Source organism: Neolamprologus brichardi, chromosome 16, assembly GCF_056152115.1.
Source record: "Neolamprologus brichardi isolate AB-2024 chromosome 16, ASM5615211v1, whole genome shotgun sequence".
In the NCBI taxonomy this organism is placed as follows: Eukaryota; Metazoa; Chordata; class Actinopteri; order Cichliformes; family Cichlidae; genus Neolamprologus; species Neolamprologus brichardi.
Window position 1 is genome coordinate 11,968,248 of NC_142119.1, and position 22,014 is coordinate 11,990,261.

At 40.1% G+C, this 22,014-nt stretch overlaps 1 protein-coding gene across 14 annotated transcripts in view; it reads right to left on the reverse strand.

The window, feature by feature from the left end:
- Window positions 1-22,014, reverse strand: part of caska (calcium/calmodulin-dependent serine protein kinase a) — a 161,734-nt gene that overhangs the window by 65,805 nt on the left and 73,915 nt on the right. For all 14 annotated transcript variants that reach the window (XM_006805981.3, XM_006805985.3, XM_006805977.3 and 11 more), the window contains exons 4-5: window positions 16,164-16,241; window positions 15,944-16,016 (exon numbers count right to left, since the gene is read on the reverse strand). In XM_006805981.3, coding sequence (XP_006806044.1) covers window positions 15,944-16,016; window positions 16,164-16,241 — 151 coding nt within the window. The remainder of the gene's footprint in view (window positions 1-15,943; window positions 16,017-16,163; window positions 16,242-22,014) is intronic.

A 22,014-nucleotide genomic window follows, 5' to 3' on the forward strand; every position in this document is an offset into this window, starting at 1 on the left:
AAATATGCACTCAGCCCGTTACTAACAGTACTACCCAGCCTTACATATTCCTGTTTTGTCGCTCATACTTGGAACATTCACAACATTAAATTTTAAGAGATTTCCCATTTCAACTACCTTTAAGGCACACACACTAACATTAGCCGTTTAACTAGTAGCAATTACATGATAGCCACATTAGCTGTAGTGGCTCGCAGACTATATAGTTAGAAAAAATGAGCAATTATTGCAGGCTATATGGGACAGAAGTCGTATGGCAGACGTGTAAACTGGTAACCTTTAGCCAACCTCTATAATAAAATACATTCCATGATGACATAACATGATGGTCAGGACTTGTGGTCTGGTGTAATATTATGGCTGGAGATTATTTTTATTTTCCTGTGTATTCGTTTGTGTTTGTTATCAATTAACAGTTGAAATATATTAGCAAGCAGGGCAGCTGAAATAAATGAAGTCACACTTACTTACCCCCATTAACCTGTGGCAGCTCACTGATTGCCAATGTTATTCACATCACTCTCCCAATCATTCAGCTTCATTAGAAACGCCAGAGGTTTGCATTAGGGAGTATCAACAAAAGACCTCTGCGTGTTTTGCATCTGTATACACTTTCTGTTTACACAAGTTACAGGGTGTGTGCATTGTTTGTGGGTCTCCTCAGACATTGTATTATTTCCTGTGGTTTTCCTCTGCTGCTGCTGAGGACTGTGACTGTGGTTTCTTATGCCTTTTGTTGGGCTCATGCAACATGCACTCGGACACAAAAGTGCATTACTGCCAGCAGCTTCAGGAGGTGTTCTGCTGCTAATGTCTGAAAAGTTGCGAGCTGTAGTAAAGATTGCAGGGGTTTGTTTTATTTAAGGTTTTTTTTGCAAGTCTTTAGGTTTTCGAATGCGCACCTCATACAGGAATTGCATGAAACAGTCAAAGTTCAAATGAAGCAGCTCCTATGTACTGCCATCAATACAACACTTGATGTTCCTTACATTTTAATCAGCTGTAAGGCTTAACATAAGGAGAACTAGCAGCAGCCTACAATCATTTTATTGTCGCACTAATTTTTAATTCCTGCTGTTACTCAATTTGAGTCTATACATGTGAGAGGACGAAGGGACAGGGGAAAGAGAAAAATATTTTATTCCTGGTTGACTACACAATATTGGACTGATTCCCACTTTGTTGAAGTTGAAGGAAACCAGCGTTGTTTTTATACATATATATGGACTGGTTGATTTAACTGATCTCCCAGCACGTTTCACGGGGTAGGGGAAACTAAAGTCATCTCTGTTTAGATTAGACAAACAAACAAATGTAGCTGCAAATTCATAGGAAAAACTGACAAGCACTGAGCTACTCAGAGGTGTTATTTTGCCATCATACACAGACACATTAAAAGCAGCAGTGCACGTGCCATGCATATTAGTGTGCACGTTTGTGCTCAACTGTGAAACTGCAATGACTGAGTTTCATGGTCGACACCTCAAGGCCCATTGAAAGCCATTAAAAAAGCCATTCACTCCACCCATCATCACACAAACAGCACTAACGACGCTGCTAATAGTCCTCCAAGTGTACCACGAAGAGGTCCGAGAGGAGAACGACCGTTTTACCTTGTAAAAACAGCTGACATTCAAGTCACTGACAAGCAGTCAGTGGGGAAATGAGTCTCCTATCAATCACACTTCCCCATTCATATGTAGAAAGTGGCATTTGCTTCAAAGCCACCCCAAACAAAGCAGAGAATAGGGTCTAACATGTAAGCACAGTGACAGAGAGATATCTGTATCACCTCAGTCTGTCTTCCAGTAAACAGGCTGAAACTAGCAACCAGTAAGCTGAGATATTTACAAAACTGTGTGTCACTTAACTCATTTTAAGATGTATAAATGTAATAATAATAATAATCAGAATAATAAAACATTTAAAGTATTAGTGATTGCCTTGAATATATAAATGGTACGATGCCATAGCAGGAAATACAAACCTGTCCTTTGAAAAGTAGCAGCCATCGCTGCCTCTAGCTTTGCTGCATTAAGAGTCGAGGTGCAATTGACCAGAAAACCCCAATAAACAATATATATCATCATATTATCACAATAAGGGCTGGGCCATATCATACCGTTCACGGTAATACCGGTATAATGTTGGGCAATGATAAGAAAATGAAATATCACGATAGAATATGGGTAAAACGCGCATGCGCAGTGTTTTTGTTTTCATACGCACATGGAGGAAAAAACATGGCGGCAACGGAGAATGAGAAGGGCGAAAGTGGATCGTTGAATGAAAAAGATGAACCAGAATTGGTTTGTAAAAATGCTGCAACTTCAGTGGTGTGGAACTGGTTTAGCTTTCGTCCCTCAGATACACAACAAAGCACTATTTTTGGTAGAGCATGCTAGCGAGCCATCGTTATTACCGTGTTTTTTGGAAAATACGGCACACTTAAAATCAATCTTTTGATTTTTCTGAAAAACGACAGTGCCCCTTATAATCCCGTGTGCCTTATGTATGAATTCTGGTTGTGTTTACTGACCTCGAAATGATTTTATGTGGTACACGGCGCTCGAATGTCTGTCAAATGTTTTAGTACGACTTTGCTAAGCTACGAAGCCGCACCGCTTGATGGATTGTCGGAGCATTACGGCTATCGTAGTCAGGAGCCTCGCGGAGTGATACATACTGTGCTTCAACATAATATTACCGTATTCTGTGTGTATAACTTCTTTTTAAGTTTTGTGGATATTATACATGGTTATGCTGAGGATATCGTTATCACAAATTTTCAAATGTATATTGTGATAAATATTTTTGCCCTGCTCTAATCACAATAATTCATTCACAATCAGTGTATCCAGTGTTGGACACACTTCAGTTGAGCTGATTTAATAGATGTTTGCTCACCTAAAGCTATCTTAGCATTGTGGTGGTGTTTGTGCTGTTGTTTATCGTATTCCCAGAATATTTTATTTACTTAATAAAATATCGATATTCGGTGTCTCCGTGCAGCACCATACTTTATCACTTTTTGCCAGAGCTTCAGTAAAAACAGCTTTAATGTGGGTCTAGCGATATTACACATGCTTTTGTCAGATGTGTGTTGCCGACTACGTACTAAACAGTTGACTGAATGACTACATTTAATCTAATGGATAGAGTTACATGCAGATAATAGAGCAGCAACATTTAAAGACACATTCACTGTTCCTATATTTTGTATCCTGAACAGACTCATCTTTACTTTCAAGATTGTCCAACATGCTGCTTTCTTTCTGCAGATATTACCCACAGGTATACATTTGAGACTTACAACACAGTAAGAAAAACTGACCTATCACAGACCACCAGAAGCTCAACAAGGGACAAGCACAAACAGAGTCTGACCGCAGCGCACAGCTGAGTAAGCTCTAACGTGACGAGCACAAATTTAACTAGAAGGCTTGAAGCGTGAAGTTTGTGCAATGTTTTCTTGCAGACACACAATGTTATATGCAAGACATGGACACTATAAAATTTACAGAGGGAACACTTCCTGTTCCTTACATTCAGAAGATCTGACTGCAGATCTCACCTTAGCGCACCTGGAGAATGAAGAAATACTATTGCTGCAAACTAAGGTATCGGTCTGTGTCAGCACCACACTCTCTTTCCTCAGGTTTACATCAAAGTGTTGCTGTGTTTATGGTTTCCTCAGACGGCTCAACATAGAGCCTGGATATGCTTTGCAGATTCAACATTCAGCATGACTTTACTTCAGAACAGCTGGCTGTATAGCACAGACACCAGATATATAAACAGTCCCACAACACAAAAGTTCACCTTCAATCTTGTGCTGGCTTCTCTCTTCATCTCTCAACTTCTGCTTTCAAAGCTGACGCAGATAAACTCATTCTGCCTTGCTGTTTGCGGTGCATTTGCATGCACACAATCTGTAGCAGTGAGGCCAAAGACAAACACACAGATCCACAAAAATAGACATACAAGTGCGCTGGTGCTGCTGTCACTGGTGGAGGTGTGTGGTGAAGCAAGTGGGAAGATGAATACACAGCCATCATGGTGATTTATGAACAAGAGGTTTGCGATGAATTCAGTGACTTTTATGCATGAAAAGCTGTGGCATGTTCACACTGTTCCATATTCAACAAGCACAGTTTTGTTGCCGAAGCACTGCATGTGTATGCTCTTTTTTGTTTGTGTCCCCTGTAAAGGGCATACGTCTCAGCAGTACATCTAATGAGCTGGAGACAGGGGCTCAGAGTCACTGTTAGATACTGATAACAGAAGTTTAATACTACTGTGGGACAATGTCAAAGCTGCATTTTTACCTCACTGTTCTAACACAAGGTGCCTTTTTAATACCACATATCATTTACTAACCATAAAGGAGTGTGGCTGGCAAGCTTCCCTCGTGATCCCAGCAGTCCACTAAGCCTGACTTAATAAAACTAAATCATCAGACTGACTAACAGGTTTGGTCTGAGTTAACTGCCTCACCAGACCAAGCATAGAGGTTTAGCCATATGCTGTAAGTTATGTAATGTATCTCTGTAACTCTGATGAAAACAGCCTCAGGGAGTTAACTGAACTGTGAGGAAGTTCTAGGAATTAAAAAAAGAACCAGGCAAATGTGATAACTTGATATAAATTTACCAATTTAGCTGCTAACTCAACACTTATATTCAATACGATAAGCAAGTTAAATCACCTGCAGGTTTGAGTCAGTTTATCGTGATTTTCCCGCTGAAGCGTGGATAAGAGTCTGGCCTGTTCCAAAAATAGCTGGCTCTAATGACAGTTGCATTATGCGTCTGTATGCTAGAATTCTTTTCAGTGACAGGATTAAAAACTAAGAACAAAAAGTTCTCTAAACAGATTTTTTTTAAAAAGGTAAAAAGTCAATACTTTTAGGGCCCTTCTAAATTCTAAGACTTTTAAGGGTCCAAGACTAAAATGAGGACAATTTCATACATGTCAGAGTCATAACACCGCTCAGAACTATATCAGTCTATTTCGTTACTGTATGGATTTTGGACTGCTTCGTTGCAGGGCTCAACTTTAGATGTCCAGCTGGTCCTTGGATTCAAGTGTCAAGAGTTTCAAGAGTTATTATAGTTTAATATTTAAAATTAGTTTTTATTTTTATTTCATTTTTGACTTTTAACTGTAAATTCAGTTTAGCTTCAGTTAGTGTCCAGAGGGAGCTTTCTTGTTTCAGTTTAGTTTTATTAGATTTAGTGTTAGTCTTTATTAATTATTTTATGGAGGGCACATGTCAGATTCAAAGATTTAAGAAAATCAGTAAAAAATATTACAATAAAACACATGAATAATGTTTTGAAAGCAGTTGCAGTCTTGTTGACATCCTGAGTCTGAATAAACTTGTCCATCAATGCCTCGTCGGGCAGTTTTGGTTTGTACCAAACAAGCCCATGTATTTTTGTTCACATTTAAGATTTCTGTATAAGTATTGTTAGTAATCATGTGACCATTAGCTGTTGGCTCACTGTGTATAGACACTGCTGTGATAATGTAGGACCTTCAGAGATTGCTCCTGGGACTCATTGAAACTGCAGCTTCTGTCAGTTACAGCAGTTTCTTTCACATACATATCGGATCATTAACGACAGCGATACCTAATCAAGGGTCAGTCGTTGATTGAAGTTGATTGGGGCTTTTTGAGCTCTTTGTCTGGCAGTTAAAACAAGCCAGACATTTCAGTGCCTTTCTGCCTGCACCTGGGCGTGCTATTTTGGGTGTGCCATTTTAACACCTCCCATCGTCATCCACGTTAAGGACCACAATTTACATGATTGACTACTTTTCTGCTGAACAGAGATTGTAAATGAACTCCTATTGGTTAGGTCAAGTATGGGGTATTTCAGAAGTTTACTGAAACCCACCCAGTTGAACTATATAAATGAGAGCAGATAAGCTCCTGTTATTTACCAAGCTGCCGATCGCAACATACTGTACTACAGCAGACATGGCACAAATCAGCAAGGAGGAATCCCAGGAGACTCATCTCATGAGGGCAATGAGACAAGTACACGAGTTCAAGCAATATCTTGCCAGCCTGGGCATTAAAGTTTCAGTGAGAACTGCAAGGGTTCACTACAAGGAGAGACAACCTTGCCGCGAAACTCGGTAAGTAATCAAAGGACTGAATTACTGACTGGTAGCCTGCAGAAAATAACTTTTGCTTTTCTGTTTGTCTGATGTTTTCTTGTTTCTTATTAATATTTTACAGCAATATCTTGGCTGCCATTGATGAGATAACAAAAAGCAATGACAAGATGACTGCGCAAGACATTCAGCTAAAAATTGAGGAAGATCTGGGAGTTTTGCTGAGCCTCTCCAGTGTACGCCACGCTCGACGACTCCTTGGGAGAAAAACTCCCTTCTCCCAAATGACGGAAGAGCTCAACAGTGACGCAAGATTACAACGAGTTCTCCAGAGGATCGAGTCTGGGGAGATTTGGGATGATAGCACAGAAGTTCCACAGCAAGATGATCGACCACAGCCGGGACGTGTCATCAAACTTCACATCTGGGGGATGATTTCACAGCATGATGCATGTCCTAAAACCATCTTACACGAAATCCTGGACAAACGCCGCTCTCAGAAACCCAACCAAGTTGCTGCTGCACGGCTGGGCCTTGACGATGGCGTCTTTGAGGAGATGGATCCAAACCCCACTGCTGCTGCAGAGCCGTCAGTTTTAAAGCACATCAAGCTTGTTGTAATTGCAGTTGCGAAGGACAACTGAGAGCAGAGTGGAAAATTCGTTTCCACCAATTCCTATTTAGATGTACAATGTTCCCCTTCTAGATACAGTGTGATATTGTTTTTGTTTTACTGTTGTGTAATGAAACTAAATCTGAAATCGACTGAAATTTAAAACATTGTGCAGGACACTGAACTTAAAATTGAAGAAGATTTCACCGAGTCTGTCCAGCACACATCATGCCTCTACTTGGCAGGAAGACCCCCGTCTCCAAATTGGTGGAAGAGATCAGCAAGGTTACAACAAGATGCGCGACCATATCTGGGGGATGATTTTACAACACGATGCACGTCCTGAAGCCATCTCAAAGTTATCCTGTACAACTGCTGTCTTCCTAAATCTGTGAAAAAATGTTGGTGCTGCACAGCTGGGCTTGAATGATGGCTCCTTTTTGCTGCAGAGTAATCAACTCTAAAGCACATTAAGCCTGTTGTAATTGCAGTTGTGAAGGGCAACTGAGAGGAGAGTAAATTAATTTTCCATTAATGTTCCCCCTCTATATGTATAGTGTGATATTGTGCTAGCTTTAGTATTGTGTAATCAAAGTATTTCAAAATCTGAAATGTATCCGTTTCGAAATCTGACAAATAAAACTTTACAAAGACAAAAACTGATTTTTGCTTTGTCTGTTCCACAATAATGCATTATTCTGGACTTGACTAGTTTAGTCCATGGGCTTTGCTCTTTCAATCCAGGGATTTATAATCTGGCTAATTTTAGATTCAAATATTAACAGATGTTCCATTTAAAACAGCGATGACTAAGTAGTTTTAGTGCAGGGGAACTAGCTGACAACCTGGCAACAGCTGCCTAAAGCAAAGTGAAGCTGACATTAGGAATTACCCAACAGAACGCCACGTGAAACGCCACACATCATCACAGCAGTGCTTATTTTAAGCTCTCGTAGTAGAGGATGTTTATTTTTATGTCTATTATGTAATGCAGCAACACGACTGGAGAAAATTGACTCTTTCATGTATAGGTGAACATTTTCTGGTTGTCTATATAAATACCAGCATTTAACCCAACAAGTGACTATTTAGGAAGCATGTAAACCAGGTTTTGTTCAGAGCTACAGTTCACAGGCTTCCCATTAAATGCATTAAATTGTGATCAGAATTACTGTTTGGAGTAGCAGCTGTGAGGCTGTTCTCACTGAAAGCATGTCTGCTCAAATGAGAATTTGTGTATCAGAGGCAGATTTCTAGAGAACTAAACTCATTGGTCACATGAAAGTAAAGATAATTAATGCAATTAAATAACATTACGTGCGTGTATTTTTATTCTTTTTTAGCTCGGAGGCGCTGGTGACAACAACTCCATCAATTCATTAAAAAAAGAAAAAACAATCTGTCAAACTTGAGAAAAAGCTCCAGTCTGACCTCACAATCAGCCTTGAACTCATTTTTAAACCAGAAGGAATCACAGTCGAAGGCAAAAACGAGACATTACAGCTGGGAAATTTGAATCTTAAAGGGGCTGTAACTCAGTCAAAACAACATTTGTCAACATCAACCGTCTCATAGTTACTGCATCACATAACAAACTAGTTATTTGTAATTCATGTGTCACATTTAAAAGTCAACTACAACTCAGTAAAATCACCAACATTATTGATCACTAGTAACTGCAGTTAATTTGTTTCTGTGTTGATAACTTCATCATAGCAAGTCTGTGCTGATGCAGCTGATTACAAGTCAACATCCTGCAGTTAAATAGATGGAGCCATTTTAGCGTGATGAGCTAGACTTGTCTATTTTAATCAGATGTCTGTGGTGGCTGCGACCTCCTCGTGTTGGTTTTGAGTCATACAATTTTGTTATTCACACATTAATACCAAAACAATACTATGAGAGCAAAAAGTGGTAAATCCTGACAAATGAGAAGCTGGAGGTAACATTTAACACTCTTAAATAAAAATAAAGGACCAATGTGATCAATGACTTTTATCTGACTGGTTAGTATTGACGTGGATTTGATTGTTAAGCTTTACTTGTAAACTGTTAAACTACAGCAGCAGGCATGTTTAATATATACCTGAAACTTACTGCGAGTAAAGACTCTCAACTTATCTTTCAGTTCCAGGAAATTCTCCGCCTTTACTGTGAGACATTTTACATGAGACTACAAATAGGTGAAACAACAAGCAGGAGGAAGTGAGTTCAATTTGTTGAATTTAAATGCGTCCGCAGACAAACATGTTGCTCACCAGCACAGTGTCGGTAACACCTACTCTGTACTCTCCATACGGGAAAACTTGTTGACACGGAGGCTGCGATGCACATACCAACATCTATGGTATTTAACCAAGTTTTTACCACAGAAATGAAGTGCAGTAATGAAAACTTTTTAAGATGCTGCACATCAGATGGAAAATTATCAACAACAACAACGACAAAAGTGAAATTAAAAGCTAATTCTGACATCTGAAACAACATGGCAGGATCTGAGCAACCATTTTTATGCTCCTCAGATTAAATGCTCAATGATGTCGATGAGTAATAATGTAAATATAAAATGAAAAGGACTTTGATAGGATTTTGGATAATAATGGAGTTCATTGAACTCCAGAAATAAAACAGTCAGTAGAATATATAACTACTCTGGCACAAATACAACCAGATCACAGAGAAGGACTTGTGAAAGTAGAAGGGGGGGGGGGGGGGGAGTTGTAGCTCAACTGGAAGGTTGGTGGTTTGATTCCATGTCAAATATGCTAACCCCAAGTTGCTCTCCTATGCATTGGATGTGTGTGGGTGTTAGACAGAAAGTACTATGTACTTATGTTGGTGTGAATGGGTGAATAAGGCATATTGTATAAAGTGCTCAGGTAGAGTAGAAAAGTACTAACCACTCGATTTAGCATTATAAAATACAGTTTTTAGGCAATGATTTCGCTCTGTGCAAAATTGCTGAAATGTGTGGACAGTATATAAAAAAGGCTGTAATTCAGTGAATGGCACTAAAACATACTATCACTGCAAACAGGCAGCTTTATCATCTCATCATGCCCCTCCAAACTCACAGGCTGGTATCGCTCACATCAAGACAATAAGACTAAGCCAGTGATTCAGCAGGGATCCATGTAGGGGCGCAGCAGAGTGAAGACAGAGATATGACTATATAGACTATGATGACTAATACCAAGAGCTGAAGAGAGAGATAGTAATACAACAGCTGGGAGCTGACTGTGACAAAATATGCATATGGGCCGTGTCCAAGTCAGTAAAGTACATATATTAAAGTGTTCTAATTAAGCTCTGTGAATATCTCGTAAAAGCATTAACCTCACTAACTGCAGAGGGAATTTTAGTGCTTTTACACTAAAGAAAAATGTGAAGCAGGGTATGTGAATGCAAAACAGTTTTTCTTTTCTTTTTTCCCTAAGCTAGCTCTACTTGTCATAAAAGCTGGTTAAAACTGACCGACACAATAGCTACTTACTGCTTGCAGCACACACAAATACCAAAGACTGACGTGCAATCAAACAACTGACACACTGACGCAAGCGATTACACTGACCTTTTCACACAGACACATAATCAAATAGCTGCAGACGGTGTTAGAGAGATACTGACGGGAAACGTAAGAGAAGGCATTACATATCAATCCCACGGCAGTAGCATGAAGAATTCTCATATCACGACATCTAGATTTACCACTGCATAAACTATAGAGGAGCTGCCAGTCCACTGTTTACTGCCATGTATCACACAGCAGGCTGGAGCCAGAGCTTCGTTAGGAACACTCAGCACTACGAGTTGCTTCACTTTGTATACATGACATCTGATTAAAGCGTTTTATAACCCACACCAAGTCTGACTGTGATCACGGTGGAGGAGCCTTGATGCTGATTTGTCCTCATCTAGCAGCGTGATGACATCTGAAGTACATGATCAGTTTCCCTTACTGTAGTCACAGTATAGTTACAGTTGTGTCATTACTTGTGCTACAAGGTTCCTCAGTTATCTGCACAATAAGTGAGAGAGAGAGAGAGAAAAAATCATGCATGCCTTTTCCTCGCTGTGCACATGTAACGTAGTCAGCTGATTTCAGTTTGTGTTCAGGGAGGAGGAAAATAGTGAAGCAATGAAAAATTGAGAATGCGACAGTAAGTGCAGACTATGTCCAGGCCAGAAACAACTGCTGATAATACATCAGCCTGTTGCAAGCAACTGCACAGACAGCTAATGCAAAGCTAGCAGTAAACAACCCAGAGTGATGTTAAAGATGAGAGTATGACCCCCCCGGCCAGCAGTAAGAGCCTCTTTACGATAGGGAGTGTGTCAGAGAGTGCAGCCAAAGGGGCATACTGGTCACTGCATGTTGGGACATGTTACAGAATAACTCAAACCTTATGTAACTAATTGAAACAGTAATAGCATTAGCTTTAAAACAAAAGAACAGTGTAAGATTTTACAACCAACCTTTCTCTGCTTAAGCACATCAAGAGTCACTGAATCAGTGTGACACTGGTCCAACCACACCCACTAGCAACTCTATTGTTTCTCATTTCCACACAAAACTCACAACGACAGGGAACAGAGAGTGCAGAAGACTACTTTAGATGCAAAAGGCATCATAAGCAGAATGATACAGATTCTACTTTTGATCAAACATTCCTCACTCATTCATCACTCATGTCAGACCAGTTCTACATAGTCTGGCGTGAGCGAAGAAAGCAGCAGCAAAAGTGATCCACAGAGTTTCCCCTCATAGCTTGTTATGTCAGCTTTAGCCGCAGTGTTTCGAGAGAAGCCCTGCTGACATTCTTTTCCATTACAGCTTCACGCAGAAGAGCTGTACTGCTGTGGACCTGCTTGGTACCAGAGCCAACAACAGCCAACCAATCTCCTCCCCTCTGTGTCTTCTGCAGTGAAAAACATGTCCATTTGTTACTCAAATTCTTTCAACCCTAAATATGTACTCAAGGGCTACAGTTTTTCAAACATTAGTTATAACTGAACTTTAATTTTTTCGATTTAAAACATATTGGAAACTGTGTCAAGTTACTGGCTAATACAAATCAAACCTTTACTCCTGTTGTTGCTTCAAATTTAATAGCGCTACACTGGTGAACTGCCCCAATGATTCGAATGTGTGGGGGAAATAATAGTGGAAGTGCACTGTGGTAAACTGGTGCAACCCCATCCCCAAAAAACTGGGATGCTTTGGAAAATATAACAACCCAAAATGTACTTGAAAGCAATACAAGGACAACGTATCAAACGTTTAAACCGTTTCCTTATTTCCAATTTGATACCAGCCTTCACTGGGAGAGGGGTACGACTGCTTGTGTACTACTGATAAAACAAATAGTGGAAAATCTCACAATCGGTTCATCAACGCAAACAAACAAACAAAAAAAAACGTGAGGATTTCATCATCTCCGGTATATAACATCAATGAAATATTAAGAAAACCCAAACTCTGTAATGAAGGCTTTGAAACACTTGATCGACTGTGGCCTATAGCATTGACCGAAAACAATTCTAACCTTAAAATTACACCATGTGCTCAAAAACCCACCGTCATTGAACGTCACTTACTGCATCCATGATTGCAAGGTAAAAGTATACTGGATAAATAAGAGCCAGAAACACATCTTCTGTGGGCCTGAGTTTATTTAAGATAACTAAGCAAAGTGAAAAACTGTCCGTGACGATAACCAATACATTTTTTTTTTAAAGATTCCTTTTGGAAATCACAGCTGTTCTCTGTGGGCTTACACCAGCATCTGCGAATGTACCAGGGGAAGGTGAATTTACTTCTGAATGGTATATGTAGGTTTTGCAGACTCCTTGGTGGCTGCTTATCGGGGCCTGGAGCCTGGGGCTCGCTCGGGCCACTTCGGAGGTGGGGTGCCCCCGGCCTCTTGGCCTGGGGCTCGGTCACTCAGACACAGCTGGCTGCCGGCGGAGCTCACGGGCACATCACTGCAACCCCCCCTGGCTTCTGCTCCGTGGCTGCTGAATGACCCCTCATCTGGGACTCTCCTCAGCTCTTTCTGGGACAGTGGCTCAGCTGCCCCTCTGTTGGTCTTCCTTGGTCTCTTGTGTTCTGGGGGCCTCTGGATGTCTGGAGTTTGGATCTCCTCCATACCTGCTTCATGCCCTGGAGGACGGGGCAGTGGCCCCCCACACCCTCTAGCAGATCATTACATGAAGGAACCTTTTAAAAAACAAGCGCGTCCATGCTCACAGGTGTACACACGGGTGCTCACACACACAAACTACACCCTTTTTGGCTCCTACCTCAAAGCACACTGTGCTGTCGATCTTACGTGCTGCACAATAATGTTTAATAATAATATTTACTGTCATATTCCCATAGATCATTGTGATGTTGTTTATTCTATTACTCTCGTTTTCTTCTGCTTGTTTTCTTTTTTCTTTCTCAACAGGTGATCGACATATGTATTTTTGTTTGTTTGTTTTTTTCTGCTTATTCTGTTGGTTTTTGTTTTTTTGCCCTTCTCCCCCGTCCCTCTTCTCAACTGTTTTTCTTTCCCTCTTTCTTTCTCCCTTTTCTTTCCCCCAGTCAAGTCTGTCCCGTATTCAGCAAGTGAAAATAAAATAAATAATAAAAGGTGAATCAAATGGACCATATGGACCATTACGGCAAAGCTGGGATGGTCAATTTGGTAAAGAAAATCCGTTGGGCATCTTTCTTCACCTTTAGACAATAATTCTGATGGCAAAAGAGCCAAACGGGACAGGCAAAAAAAAAAAAAAAAAGGTTTTGCAGACCTGTATGTTCCCACCCAAACACCTTTCAGACGAGACATTAATTATTTTAGCAAGACAATGCCAAACCACATTCTGCATGAACCCCAACAACATGGCTCTGTCATAGAAGAGATGCTAAAATGACTTGCCTGCACATTCAGATCCATTTAAATTTTGGTGCATTACGAAATGAAAAACCTGAAAAAGGAGAACTTGTGTCATTAAGCATCTGAACTCCTTTACTGAGCAAAAATGGACAAACATTTAAGTCAATTCCATTTTATTGATATAGCGCCAAATCACATCAAGCATCACCTCAAGGCCCTTTACACTGTAAGGTAAAGACCCTACAATAAGATAAAATAACAAAGGAAACCCCAACAATTATATGACCGCTTATGAGCAAACGTTTTGGTGACAGTGGGGAAGAAAAACTCTTTTTTTAACAGGAAGAAATCTACAGCAGGACCAGGTCAGGAGTGGCCATCTGCCTCGACTGGTTGGAGAGAACAAAGGAAGACAGGATAAAGCGTGTCTCTTAGCTTTCAAAACTCGAGCAAATGGCTCGTCTAGTCTCAAATGGTTACAGAGCTTGTTGATAGGTAGTAGGAAACAAGCAGCTAGCCAAACGCAATCAAAACAGCATACTTAACCAGAGTGCCAATAATGCTGTAGCTGACCCAGATTATGACCCAGCACGACTTACATGTTAACAAACTGTGTGAAGTACAAAAAGGAAGGCGAAACTTTGCTTGTCATTGTGAAAATGAAAGTGTATTGAGAAGTTGGCATGGGTGACAAACAGTCAAATCCAGGACGAAACTAATGTCATTCACCACCAGTCGAAAGTGTTTACACTCAGAAGTATAAAAACTACGTGGTCAGTAGTAAATACGGTCACCAAAAGGTTGACTATATGTGAACGTACAAAAAGAGCTAGTAAAACAACAAATGTGACCTTAAGCAAAAATTGGGTGAAGACCCACCATGTAGTTATTGTGTATGTGTTTCACGTACACAGCCTGACCAACACTGTAGGAGGATTAAGGTTGGCGATATTTAAAATTTTTCCAACCAGCATTTGTCAGTCCAGTAAATGACGACAGGCGATATAAACTGATTTGCACATTTAGAATTTATACGTTTATTTGGAGGGCATATTTTACCTTCTTTTCTTGTTTGTTTCAGTATTAATATAGCTACTTTTTGGATTATTCATTTATTTATTTGAGATGCACACAAAAGACTTAACTTTACGCCAGAGATTTTTTTTTTATGTTTGCTGGAAAAGACATTATGATTTTTACCTTTTTGTTTAATTTTGTATTTGTTGTTTGGTCGAGTGTGTGAGACAGATAAACACTGGAGCGGCCTGTAAAAAAGAAGCCAGTTATTCTTTGTTTCCCTCCCCACCATTGTGGGTTTTTTAAATTTAAATAAAATGTTTTAAAGCAGCGCTATTATTTTTTCCGTTGACTGCTTCTCTTAGCTTCAACCATTATTAGCAAACTTACTCATGGGCAAAAAAATAAATCGCTCTTGTAAAAACAATCAGCGAAGGGCTCAGCCTATCATCGATGGTCGATATATTCGTCCAATCGTCCAACCTTAAGGAGGGTTAGCAATTCTTGTGCATAATGGACAGACAAATTGTGACATAAGCTCAGCACTGATTCTGTCAATGTTATTAAACAATTAAAAAAAAAAAAAAAGGTCACACGTTTAACATTTGATGTTGCACCATTCCCAATTATAGAAAATGTTTGCTTTTTGCCTCTGCGCTGCAAAGATTCAATAGACTTGGGGAGGTCAACAATTTTGTCAACTGTACAACCACCCAACCTACCCAATTGTTTTGCGTGGCCAACAATCCAAAACGTATTTAGCGGGGCGATTGTGGCTCAAGAGTTGGCAGTTCGTCTTGTAATCGGAAGGTTGCCGGTTCGGTCGTTGTGTCCTTGGGCAAGAAACTTCACCCGTTCACTTCACTTGTTGCTTACTGGTGGTGGTCAGAGGGCCCAGTGGCGCCAGTGTCTGGCAACCTTGCCTCTGTCAGAGCGCCCCAGGGCAGCTGTGGCTACAATGTAGCTTGCCATCACCAGTGTGTGAATGGGTGGATGACTGAATGTAGTGTAAAGCGCTTTGGGGTCCTTAGGGACTAAGTAGAGCGCTATACAAATACAGGCCATTTAAGCTGGATTGGAAATTTAAGACAAGCCAATCCAGAGCCACAACAATTCTAATCTAGCAAACAGCAAAACCGGACAAAGCTAGATAAAAGTCTAATCACTTAGTATGCATCACCAAAATGCAGGAAAATGTAATAAAATAAACTGCATTTAAACACACGTGACAACAGAAACAACTGAACTTTCAAATGTGGGCTGCTGCACTTCGTAGTTGGACACCTAAGCAGATGAAAAATACCTTGACATCTCGGTGGATGACATTGTTGTCGTGGCAGTAGCGTAGCGCCTCGAGGATCTGTCTCATGTAGTGACTAAGCGGGGGGAGGAAAGTGCAAGATCATTGTTACATCAGAGTTAAGTGTTTGTGTAAATCATGGTTGCAAATAATTGATTCAAATAATTTTAACAAAGCATCAGGAAGCCTTTCAGGGAAGTAAATCAAAGCCATAGAATCTCACCTGGCCACGGCTTCACTGTAGACAAAGCCAGCATCTGCCCTCTTCACGATCTCAAAACACAGGTCCGCTCCATCCATACTAATACACACAGAAATGAGAAGAGAAAGAGACTCACGGTGAGAGAGGGTCAGACTAGCATGAAGGTCAGGCCACATATACAAGTAAGAAAGAAAGGCCATTCTTATTAAAACTTCAAGTGCTGCACTTCTTTGCGATTGGCTGTGAAGGCGAAATGGGAGAAACAGGTCAGTAGTAGTAATTGTGTTTAGCGTCTGCGAGTTGAGGTAGGCACAGCTGGACCAGCTCGCCTAGCACAAAAAAAAGCTGCTATGATGCTGGTAATATTATTGTAAGCCTCTGCTATGCTTCAGCATTCTCTTCTGAAACTATTAAGAGTTAGGAAGTAGAAAAGTGTATTTCATAACACCATTATTGGGGGAGGAGATAGCTCAGTAGGAAGATCGGGGGTTCAAATCCTGAGGTACCCCTGAGCAAGGTACCGCCCTACACACTGCTTCACTGAGTGAATGGGTTAAATGCAGAGAGTAATTTCCTACAGGGGATTAATAAAATATACAAAAACATTTTACCTAAACCTTATTTGAAACCCTGAGGGAATATTTAAATACAGTAAAAGACCCATAAAATATTACTATAAACAGATAAATACGGAGCTAAATGAAGCTGATCTTATCTCATGAAAAAAGATTAGCTCAGCAGGTCAGAGTACCCCACCAAGAACATCAAAGCAAGTACAGACAGTATATAAAAGATGGATGTAGTCAGCTATACAATCGGACTGCCAAAAGAGATCTGCCTATGATCTTGGTGAAGACTTTCCTGCTTTGTTTATGGTCTCATTCACCAGTTTTAAATTCAAATTCAAATTCAAATTTTATTTGTCACATACACAGTCATACACAGTACGATATGCAGTGAAATGCTTACACAACTGCTCGTGACCTAAAGAAAAAAGAAAAGGCTATGAATAAGATAGGAAATAAATATGAAAATTAAAAACGGTAAATTTAACTAGGAAGGAATAAAATAAAATAAAATATAAAAATTAAAGTTAAAAATAAAATAACTGTACAACACAAATTAGAGTGAAGGGTAAATTTAACTGGGAAAGAATAAGATAAAATATATAAATTAAAGTTGAAAATAAAATAACTGTACAACAAAATACACAATACACAGTATAGAAATATATAAGAATGTATGAGAAATATAAATATATATATATATATATATATATATATATATATATATATATATATATATATACACACACACAATAACAGCAGCTGTACAAGTATTAAATGGAAATGAAGAGATATAATGTCCAGTGTTGTGCAATCCACATTATTAAGTGTCTTGTGCAGTGCAAATATGCTTAAAGTGATTTAAGTGATGAAGTGAAAACAATGTCCAGAATGTCCAGTGTGTGTGTAAGAACTATATGTGTGGGTCAGTACTGTGTGGTGGTGTGATTGAGAGACCGTATCGCCTGCGGGAAGAAGCTCCTCCTCAGTCTCTCTGTGTTGGTCTTCAGGGAGCGGAATCGCTTTCCGGACCTCAACAGAGAGAACAGTCTGTTGTTGGGATGGCTGAGGTCCTTCACGATCTTCCTGGCCTTGGTCCAGCACCGCCTGCTGTCTTATCTATCTTATCTATCACTCGATGTCCTATTTAAACTAAAATGAAAGTGAAGCAGGTCGTGATTTGTCGCCTGGCTACTTTTTGACTGACAGGTTGCAAACGTATGAGCATGCTGTGAGTTTCTCAGTCAGACACATTGTACACTTAGTACATCTGATTTATATAAACTTTAAACTTGACGGTTTAAAATGACCGTTGAATGATGTTGTGGTGGCTATGTCCATCTTTTGAATACAGTCTACGTTTTTGCTGTATTTTCACCTACTTTTGCCTGTGTAGAATGTCGTCTGTTTGTAGTACTCGACTTTTCTGAATGTTTGTGTTTATCCAAATATTAGAATTCTACTTGATGTCAGGGATTTTTGTAACATTGAACAAGACATACTTCTTTAGTAAATTAATAAATAAAAATTAAATAATATAATATAAAGAGGGTCCACTGCAAATATTCACAAACCGCTTTGTAATTAATAACTCAAGTGTATTTTCAGGAGCCTCTGGATTGAATCTCCTGTCCCAATAAGGGATTTCAGCTCCACCTAAGCCATGTTGAGCTGCCCTATCAGTTAAACCCATAGCCATGTAGACTAAGAATTCAAGGCGTGTCATGGATTCCATGTTAGTGAGTGCTACGCTCCACAAGTGACTTAAATTCCAACTTCAAATGGTAAGCACGAGGCTCTGAGGAGACTTTGTGCCTGCCAGTTTTCTTTTCCTTGTCTTCTCCATGGAGAGACTGCACTAGAAAGTATAAGAGGAATGACGAGCAGTCTGTCCATGTCTGCATCAGCAGACAGTCTCTGGTGACTGTACCTAATGAGCAAATTCTACGCAGTCAGCCTCAGGTAGTTTGGATCAGTGACTGGATGATGACGTTGATAGACTTCAAGCAACAATAAGAAAACTTATGATTGTCAAATACTTAGTGGGAAAAAAAACAACTTGCTAGACGTATAATTGAAGGATATAGAGCATTACTGGTGGCGTGGTGTGGCAGAAATACTTCTAAATGTAAAAACTACCAGAGAGATGGTAATCAGCTGTCCCACAACAGCCTGCGTCTATCCTGGGACAGCATGCCCATGAGTACAAGTATATGCACATCAACACACTGTACTGGAAGACTAACACAGAGACTGTACAGAAGAAGGCGACGAGCCATCTCGATTTCCTAAAGAAGTCGAGATTCTTGAAAATGTTAGAGATTTTCTATCAAACTGCTGCGTACACTTTTGTTACGTCCCCGCATAAAATCTAGGCGATGAGGATGGGGGGCAGTAACAGTTGGATCCGGGTTGAAATGAAAAGAACACCAGGTAGAGGTAGTTAACACAAAATATCTTTATTATAATCAATTACCTCAATAATCATATAAATAGTAACAACAAAAAGAGACAGCACCGCTGCTTTAACGATAAATCAGACAGGTCAACCCAAAGAGCTGGTGACCACTCAACAAAGAAAACAACTATAAGGCTTCAACAGAAAAAGACAGCAACGCTGCTATTAACAATAACCAGACAGGCCAAACAAAATAATGGAGGCCGTCACTTAAGGAAAACCACCGCTCAGTTAAAACTACTCACAAAGAGCCACGCACAGTGGGGCTGGTCACACACAGCAGGCCTTTTCCACACCTAGACCAGACTCACAAACTGACCAGCACAGCGCAAATCCACCAGAAGCCTCTCCCACCTCCACACTGCTCATCTCCAGCTTATATCTCCTCTGAGGGTAATTGGTGGTCAACGAGGGCAGATGAGCAGCAGGTGTGCCCTAATAGGAGAGGGTAGGGGCAGAGAGAGACAGGGGAGGGGCAATAAAGAAGGAGGAGGAGAGGGAGAGGACAACACCACGCCCACACACTCCCACAGCCTCACAGGATGTAACAACTTTGCTGTAGTCTGCTGAGTCTGCATCAGAGCAGAGATGTAGAGGAGGTCACTGAACAAACTGATATCCATCACGGATAGTCCTGACAACCTTCTACACCACTCAGTGGACAGACAGCACGTTCTCTAACAAACTGATTCAAGGCTTCTGAATATCTTTCATATCTCATCGAACAACTCAAACAAATATCAAACACAAACTTCCACCAATGCAGCTCACACTCTGAGCAGTTTTTACTTTTAGAAAAACATTTGTGAGTAGGTAATGAATAATAGGTAAAGATTTGTAAATGACTGGATGTCAATAACTTATTATAACTAATAGCTTATTATTATTATTTAATATTACACTAAATTATATTTCTAACTAACTAGGCAAAAACACTATGTTTAAAGATAAACTTTATACAGTATATTCTATATGTCAACACCACACTTCATAGTTTTTATAATATTTTTTTGACCATTTTTAACCAATAAATCATGAAGCTGACCTTGAAGATCTCAGTGGATGTAATGCACACACAAATAGATTGTTAACATGAGCCCACTCTACACACCTACAAAGTTTGATCAGAATTCGCTCAAACATTTTTAAGCTCTCATGTTTACAGACGTAATAATAAATACTACCAAAAACATTCAGTCATGTCGAGCAGCCTAACAGTGAATACGTCCTTGGAGGAGGTAATGACTCTTACACGGGTGTGTGTAGTGAATTTTTATTCTGTTTCTGCTTAGTTAACTGTGATATACATTGATATTTTTACTCTGATTTTACTGCATTGTATTTATTTAGAGTTTAGATTAGATTTAGTTCCTGGTTTGGCCACACTGCATTCTAATTTATTGAGCTACATACTGGTCAGCCTATTTAAGCTATTTGTTATACTTTTTTTTATCTGCTTTAACCAAATTTGTGAACGGGGAAATCATTTCAAATAATTGAAACGATTTCCCAAAATCTGGTATAAATAAATTGCATCTTGGATTTTCCCATTGAACAAGAGGTTAGATCACATGCTCTGACATCACAAGACTAGACTTGTTCTGCAGCTTATGCATAGAGAATACAGGCAAAACTGCATACTGGTGCACATTCATTCTCTTGAATGAATTTGGATGGGAATGGGAATGAGTGAAATGAAGGATGTTTGCTGACTGTCACATAAAATCGGTTAATTTTATAGTCTACACGCTAAAGCGAGGTTCAGTTTTGTAAATCATAAGCAATCATGTTCTTTTCACAGTGATGATAGCATTTGCATGGAGCTCCCCACTATGATCCAAGTGTTCAGGAGGAGGAGCTGTTGCTGTAATGGTGATGCATTCATGAAAGCCCTCTGGAGGGATTCACAATAACAGCACGGCTCTAAAAACGACAGCTCCTCAACCGAGCTGAAACAAGGCTCTGGCCACAGCGTCTCAATGCACAGGAAAGCGGTGCGCTCGCGATCATTAAGCTGCTAGGAGCAGACTTTAAGGCAATTAGGCCTTTGCGCACAGGCTCAGTCCTCCTTAGGTGGCTGTTTTAAAAAACACACACATATACAGATGATGGAATGACAATCATTAAATGCACACAACTCGCACACAATTGCAGCCAGGCTATTTAGCCACAGCTGATCCTGTCTCTCATAATTGCTCTGTTCCCAATTACTGGAAGCCTATTCTTTATTGTCACTTAGCCTCTGTGCCAATTAAACAGGACTCTGATGTAGGACTTGGCTACAGCACATCCATATTTTTCTGCACTGCTATTACCGCATCACGTTCACATTTTAGCCTCTGTGATTAGTGAGGAGTGCGACCTGAGAAAAAGAGCGGCACGAGGCCCTCCACATTTATCCACTGCATTTACTCCCATATCCATTCCCCTCTCCAAGGCCCATAGCGCTCCGATATCTGCCTGTGGTCTCATGAGCGTGTCAGTGTGTGCATGTGTGTGTGTGTGCAAATGAGCTCCAAAAACCATGAAAATCTCTTTAAATGGCACTCGTCTGCATATCCTTGAAAGTTTTCTCCCGGTGCACCAAGCCATGTGATAGAACAACGCACGAAACCCGAGCGTTCGCCTGCTCAGCGATAACAGAATTAAATGATAAAGGAATTAGTTCTGGAAGAGGAGGAAAGATGAAGATACGGAGCAGGCTGGGAGGAGCTCCAGGGGATGATGCAGCTCTTGGAAAAGCTGGAAGTAGCAGCAAGTGTGAAATCTTAATCTCATCTTTTTTTTCCTCCCCCCTCCCCTCATATATATATATATAGACTGCACTCATCCTCTGCACACTGCCCCC